General features: G+C 40.2%; 1 protein-coding gene across 1 annotated transcript in view; it reads left to right on the forward strand.

Moving 5' to 3' along the window:
* UBXN6 (UBX domain protein 6) overlaps nucleotides 1-6,608 on the forward strand; it is a 128,098-nt gene extending 121,490 nt beyond the window's left edge. The window contains exon 12 of the mRNA XM_075204737.1: nucleotides 4,832-6,608. Within this exon, the coding sequence (XP_075060838.1) occupies nucleotides 4,832-4,960 (129 nt within the window). The 3' untranslated portion in view covers nucleotides 4,961-6,608. The remainder of the gene's footprint in view (nucleotides 1-4,831) is intronic.
* Nucleotides 6,609-8,056: the final 1,448 nt, after the last annotated feature.

Raw genomic sequence — 8,056 nt, forward strand, 5'->3', positions numbered from 1 at the left:
TTCTTCTATGGTAGGAGCCCGTTTACTTCTTTTCCAGGATAAGTGGTTAAAGTCCACCATGGATGCCTGGGTAAGAGGGATTGTGGCGCGAGGATACATTATAGAGCTACTCGGATCCTCACCCAGAAGATTTTACACCACAGAGCTTTCCGCAGACAAGACAAAATGTCTTGCTATGCAGGAGGCCCTACTTTGCTCTGGTGCGGCTGTTCCAGTCCCAGATCATCAAAGGACTTCAGGTTTCTATTCAAACCTTTTTCTTGTTCAGAAACCAGACGGTTCATTCAGGCCCATCTTGAATCTGAAAACCATAAACACCCATCTCAGGGTGGACAGATTCAAGATGGAGTCCCTGAAATCAGTGTTGAATGGCATGAAAAAGGACTAGTATATGGTGACATTGGATATCAAGAATGCATATCTACATGTGCCTATTTGGGAAGGACATCATAGCCTCCTAAGATTTGCCTTTTAGTCTCACCATTTCTAGTTTCGGGCACTTCCCTTCAGGTTAACTACAGCCCCAAGGGTTTTTACCAAAATCATGGTGTCACACTTTTACACAGAGAATATCACTGACTGGTATTAGCGCTACTAACCTGAGAGGCGCAGAGTCTAACACGCCACCGGTGTTCACCAGGGACCCCCGCAAGGAGGTTTGGGCTTTGCTGCGTGTGATGTGCAGCTCGCGGTTCTCCCAGGAAGTCACCAGTGCAGCAAATAGAGGGTAGTCAGACAGGCCGAGTCGAAACCAAGGAAGCGAGGTACCACGGAGAGTAGGCAAGAGTAGTCAGGGACGGTCCAAGGTCAATACCAGTGCGGGCAGCAAAGTACAAAGGAAATCCGGAAGAGAGGTCAAACAAGCCAAGGAGTCTTTACACAGGAGGTCAGGAACAGGAATGCAACTAAATGCTGGAGCAGGGTAGAACCGATACTCTGGCACTAGACCTGTGTCAGAGGCTGCCTTATATACCCTAATGTACCCTAATGTGCCTCCTGATTGGGTTAGGGAGATTTAGGCGGTTTAGACATGCTGGCTGCAGACAGGTGAGTAGAAATAGAGTTCTGCTGCTAGGCAACAGGACGTGGATTACGGAGAGAAGGTATCCGTCTACAGCGCCTGTGGAGAGTGCGGAGACGGCACCTGACACATGGCTGTCATAGCGGGTCTGCTACAGTCCAGGGGAATAAGGATTATTCCCTATTTGGACGATCTGTTAATGTCAGGCGCTGTCACCACACTGACACTTGGTGCAGGAGATGGACACCCGCACCTTCTCGTCAGCCGCGTCCCGTTGCCTTGCAGCGGGATGCTCCTTGTTCCTTGCACGCTGTGCATGCGCATGCTCTGTTCAGTCGCTTCCCGTTGCTAGACAGTGGGGCGCTATCTCCACTCACCTGTCAGCGGTCAGCATGTCTGACTGCCAAATCTACATCACCCAATCAGGATGCACCTTATGGTATATAGAGCTTGACACATGTTGTGTGGCAGAGTATTGGTTCACTCCTGCTCCAATGCTTTCTGAACTTCTGATCCAGTGTTCTTCGGTTCTGACTCAGCTTCCTGTTACTATTCTCCTGTGTTTCGTTTTGGTACCTCGTTGCCGGGCTGGTTTGACTATTTGGCTTGATCTGACTTCTCTCTGGAACCTCCCTGTGTACTGCACCCCTCATTTGGCGTTGACCTGGACTGCCTGACTACGCCTGTCTACTACTGTCGCTACACCAGTGACTGTCTTGGAGAACCGCGACCTGCGTACCCTCTGCAGCTAAACCCAAACTCGTGGGGGTCCCTGGTGAATACCGGGGGTACGTTAGACCCTGCGCCTCACTGTTCAGTTGCGCTAATACCGGTTAGCGGCCATCTATGAAATTCCGTGACAGTTAATAAAGGCAGATTCAGCAGCTGTTCTTCAGGCTCACGAGCAATAGAATACTCTGACTTTAGAGTCCCACGGGTGGAATCTAAATCTAAAAATATCCAAACTAGTCCCATCCCAGCAAATGGTGTTTTTGGACCTATGTTTCGATACCCTAAAGCAAAGGGTTTTCTTACCAGCGGACAAAATTTTGCCTTTACAAAGCATTGTAAAGTCTCTGTTGGCTCACAGACATTCTTTTATGCATGGTTTTATGGGGTTTGCCCAGGGAGGGGAAAGCTCTGTGGAAATTAGACCCTAGATATAAGGAGCCACTCCAGGGGGGAGGTGATATTCATTCTGAGGATTGATTCATGGAAGGACATCAAGGTGACTGTAACTCCTTAAGCTAGTGGGGTAAGGGACAGATAATGTGGTAAACCTGCCTGGCATTTATTTCCTGTGTTGCTTTACTTTCTAACTGCATTTGCCTGAGTGACTATACGAATCCTAGAAGGTACTGGGTAGACTTCCCTGGCATAGGAAGATACCCGTAGGTGGCCAGGCAGTGTGAAGTGGGTAGCATTGTGTCAGATAAACCCGGTATCTTCACACAGGGGAGCAGGAGGAAAGGGAGGAGCTACACCTAAAGTTTTTGAAATTTAAATGGGATGCACAGAGCAGTTGCTGGCTATCCTGTATTTCATCATTATCTCTAAAATGAATGGGACTATATCATACTTACCTACTTTCTTCAGCTCTCTTCCGGGAGCCAGCCAGTGGAGGGGGGCGTGAGGGGGCGGGGCGGCCAAAATCGCGTCATTTAGGCCCCGCCCCCTGTGACGTCATGACGCAAATTGCGTCATTTGACAGCGGGGGGCGGGGCTAAACGCCGCGATTCATCGGGAATCGCGGCGTTTGGGATCTAATTCTGCCCACTTCACTAGGAAGTGGGCACTTCCTAGTGAAGTGGGCAGAATTCGGGAGATTGCCACACTCGCCCGGGAGTCCGGGAGACTCTCGCAAAATGCGGGAGTCTCCCGGACATTCCGGGAGAGTTGGCAAGTATGGACTATATAGTATATAAATGTAGTATATACAATATTGTTTAAGTGTAAAAAAGCAAATTCACAGCTCCCGGTAGTAATCCCTAAATAAAACTCAGCAATACGTTAGAAAGCACAAATGTCTTAACTGAGAAAACATTCAGAGACGTAAACGGTCATATAAAATATTATTTTGATTCAGCTTTATAAGGCCAATGACAAAAAGCTAGAACAACATGACAGATCATCGCATAGTGGTAAATTCATTTTCATCCAAACACTGCTGACTGCATGTTTTGGATGCTGTGAAGTGTGTGCGTTATTGTACACTGTCCCATAAGCCACAAAATACAGTTTTGGTGCATTGAGCAGAACTCATTAAGATCAATAGAGTCCTGCTAAATGCACCAAAGTGCCTGAAGTATGTTCTTTGCACACGTTTTTCCAATTTTTTTTTTCAATTGAATGGAGGCCTGTAAGTGCTCACCTCATCATCTCTTTCTATTGTTTTGCATTTAGAGAAACACTTAGGGCCTTTAACTTTTTGGCGTAAAATTGCTCTGTGCGTGCTCAGAAACGGACATATTCTAAGTGCATGCAATTCAAACTGCTTCCTACTGCCGATGATTTCAAGCTCTGGGCATCTCTGAAGGACATGATATTTAGCTGTATCACTTGCACCAGCTACAGGGCAGGTGTAAGTGCCGATTGATAGTGATGATGGTCGCATTTGCATGTCAGAATATGTGTTTGCCATTAAGAACAACTGTAAAAATGCATTTTATGTACCGTAGTCATTAATAACATCCTGATAAATATATTTCATGCAAAAGAAAAAAATAAAATACAATGTACTTTTATTAATGATTAGCTTATTAACAGGTGTTAATGTATTTTTTTTTCTTCTTCAGTCCGCCTAAAAAATGCGCGAAATTGCAATCACTTTGTGTTCCTTGATGAATCGGGTCCTTAATGTGTAATGCCTCTGTATGAAACAAAGTTCATACATCCAACCTGTTTATATTTCTTATTATCCATTTTAGCAACAAATGTATGATTCTATAATGCTTTCACTGATGTTTAATTCTTTTTTGCATTTTCCTTTTGCCACGGTATTCTTTCACTTTGTCATACCCACCATAATTCTTCCCATTCTACTCTCCAAACTTTCGCCATCTAATTCTCCATTTTGAGAGAGTCTGCTCTTGGCTTCATATTTGGTGCATAAAGGAAGCATATTTAATTAATCAAAGCTTTGCCCTTCTACCTCTAAATATTTACACTTTACTTATTTCCAATTTCTTTACCTCCTGCCATCCATCCTATATTTAGACTCTCTACTTCTTAACTTCTTAATGTATTTTATACACTACGATTTTATGTCTTCTTTTTTTTCACAGTCCCCTGACTCCTCAGCATTTCATTTAGCCACTTTTTTTATTTTACTTTTCAAAATTGGATCTGGACAAACTGTTTTAGTGCTATACATTTTTTTTTCTTGTTTATTCCTGTAAGTGTTCAGTACAATAGTTATTGTATTAGTAATGCAAAATAGTAATTACAAAATTGTATCCATGCACAGCCTCTAAATTAAGATTTTTTTTTCCTGAAGTCAACATTTTATATTACTATACATGTTTCTTAAATGGAAACATATTTATGTGTAGATATTTCATATGCTGGAACAAACTATTTAACCCTGGAAACCACCATGGTCATTTTTTCAAAATAATTTTCAAAAATCACCCCGAACTTAAACACTTTACCCTCATTCTATACTTTTTCATATTTTATTCCAACTTTGGAAAATGTAAAATGGATATTTGACAGTATTTACATACAAAGAATGACCAGATAATAATGATTATACTTACCTTGGCTTACCGACGTTGGTTAAGTTTTAAATGTGAACCTTCATGCTTGCAGGTTCCATCCGCATTGTTAACGTTCCGTTGGGATGCAGCAATCTTGGCTGATGTGGAGGCTGCAGAAGGACATAAAGCAGAGAGTGGGCTGAAACAAGAGTTGCTTTCCCATGCAGAGAGCCTTTACTAGATGTATGTTCTCCAGCAGCCAGTACTTAATGTTTGTTTAAATCTGGAAGTGACTTGTCGTCAGATCTATTACATTGAAGAGTGAAGAGACGTATAAATGTATATTAAAATTATTTGCAAAATGCAGCAATTATTATTATTTGCAAAATGCACAAAAATTATAGCTTGTGTAAATAGCCATGCCCTTTTTGATATCTATAGTGTAAAAGGATTACCAAAGTGTTAAGTATTTACTGCAGATATTGTTTTTCTTTGTGTCCAAAGATTGTTAATTGACTTCTCCACCTACCTGTTTATTTTCCTTTCTAAATAATTTAACAGTGTACACTATTTATACTTGTCATATAAACCACTATCCATTGCTAACTACAGGCTCTGTAATGCTCCAAGCTTCTTTCTGTAATTTGTTAAAATTGCAACCTTGAGCGAGTTTCCAGTTTCCACATACACCCCTGCCACTTAGTACAGCACCTTGTGATCAGTCATGTAGTAGTTTTGCTCATTATAATGAGATATAGGTAGCTGGAAACTTCATCAAATGTAGCAGTTAGTAGTTGTTCACACCTGCCCATATGCAACAACCCAGCCATCAAGGATTTTGAAAGTGGACAGGAACGGTAGCATCTGATAGGATAGATCTAGAGGAACTACCTTTTTGGGGAAACATGAGATCACATTATGAAATGAACTGCAGCATAAAATGAGCACAGTATAAGGTGAAGGTTACATTTTAGTTCGCCATTCCAGATGACAAACACTATAGAAACACAGATTAATCTGATTAAACTGCTCACTGTTACAGATAGAAAATTAGCCTAGTCTGGATGCATGCATGCATGCATAGACATCCTTTAAGGGCCACCAGTTAACCAGCCCTGGTATGCAATATTAGCTTCATCTTCAACATGCAAGACTTATTTCTAAGTAAACAGTAAAATGCAGAAGTATCTCTATATAGAACCATATAATGATACATATACATAGGCATCAATGTTCACATTGGAAGAACGAAACATTAATAATCATAACATGGTAAATATGCAAATAAACACTTTTTAAACAAGCAAGGAACAAAAATCTAAAAGTAAGAGACACCACTACAGTCTATATAAATGTTGGTATGCTTTAAAACGTGTTCTCTTTTATTACCAAACGGTTTAGATCACATTTGTAGATGTAAAATAAATATATATATATATATATATATATATATATATATATATATATATATATATATATACATACACAGTTGAAAAGGGATAGAGACACAGTCTAGGCTAGCACTATATTGGTTCAATATGAAAGATTGTAATGTGAAGCTTGTGTAATATTTGTGTTTACAATTTTAGCAGTATAAAAAAAAAGAAAATACAGCTATGAGCACTAATACATTTAAGAAATGGCAAACTTAGATAATCTGTCCTATGTAAAGTCTTGAAAGTTTATTAACTAACCTCACTACTTTTGGAATAGAAGTAATATTAAGGAAGTTAGAGCTCTTATATACAAAAAAAACCCTGGAAACATCCTTTATTTATCATTAATAGATATAATGTAAATAAGGTGTTCAAATACTATTTGTATTTTACTTATTTTTAGCAGACTTAATGTGCAAAGTATGTGAGTAGAATAAAGGTTTACAACAATCATTCTTAATTCCTGTGTTCTTTCCAATGCCACACAATGAAAATAACAATTTTTCAGTTTTTTTGTAAGAATAAAAGTATATATGCAATTTTCTTGAAGTCCGTATGATCTTATTATAGTTTTTTCTACACAATTATGGGAATCCCGTTAATTCACATTTTATGGTTTTATATTGGTTTACACAATCACTTTTGAAAACACTTAAAGTTATAATTCAATATAATAATTTCTTATGAGCAAATCTTGAAGAAACTATGTGATAGGCTAGTTAATATGAACATTGTATCAATATATCATGTCTTTCATTTCATAAGATAATAAAATGCACAAATAGTACATACTTATCTTCTCAAAGGTTGGAAGGGCTATTAGTTGTATTGCTGATTTTGATGCTAAAGATACAGAACAGAGTATGCTGTTTAAAATAACATTATGAAGAATGTATAATGATTTAACAGGGGTGTAATGAGTGGAAAAGTGCAAGTAATTATACTGATAGCATCTTAATAACTTATACCTATAACTCACTTTTAATTTAGTTGACAGGCAATTAGATTATTATATGTTGATACATGCATAAATATATGGAATTTTGATTTCAATAAACTTAGTTTATATTGAACCCTCACTGAAATAGTTAACAGACCAGACATGAAGACAGCCATTCAGACAGAAGATACAATACAACCTGACAATTGGCCCACTTCTGACAATCGGTTTGCTTTGAAAATGCATTGGGCAGTGAAACAAGCTTTGCGTGTATGATGAGTGAAGTTATCCTGTATAAAAATATGGTTTGACATAGGTGAATTTGCAAATACTAACTCGCATCAGATTAGACATTGTAGAGCTAGAATGCTGCACTGTGACCGCAAGAGATCACAGCTAGAGATAAGCCTTTCCCATAGAACTATATATGTTAGCCTGTACTCTGATGCCCCCAGGATTTATCTCTGTGGTAGCAGAGGCTTATCCGGATAGCTGCAGCACTAGATAGAGTAACTGGAAGACTGGAGGTGGAAGTCAGACCTGGAAGTAGGTCTGTAGCCAGAAGAAAGGTCAGGGTACAGGCCAGAGGTCGAGGCTGGCAGCAAACAAGCAGGTCCAATGGTCAGGCGAAGGTCAAGGGCATAAGCAGAGAAGTGAGATCCAATATCCAGGCAAATGGTCAGGGCAATCAGGCAAGGTCTAAAAGTTCAGGCAGGTTCAAAACGGAGAAATGTTAGGAAACAAAGAAGGTCAGCAACACACGGGCAGTGGACGCTATAACCGGCTAAGCTCCCTGCCGGGCCAATCATAGGGAAGGAGGCCCTAGGAGAAGAATAATAAATTAATGATTTGCTCACGCGCGCGGCTGCCCCTCCTGCCGGGACGTGATGATCGAGAGCAGAATGTTCCGACCGTTGCACTGGCAACATCCGGGGTGGAACCAGAAGTGACGCCCCGGTCA

Source organism: Mixophyes fleayi, chromosome 1, assembly GCF_038048845.1.
Source record: "Mixophyes fleayi isolate aMixFle1 chromosome 1, aMixFle1.hap1, whole genome shotgun sequence".
NCBI classification, from domain to species: Eukaryota; Metazoa; Chordata; class Amphibia; order Anura; family Limnodynastidae; genus Mixophyes; species Mixophyes fleayi.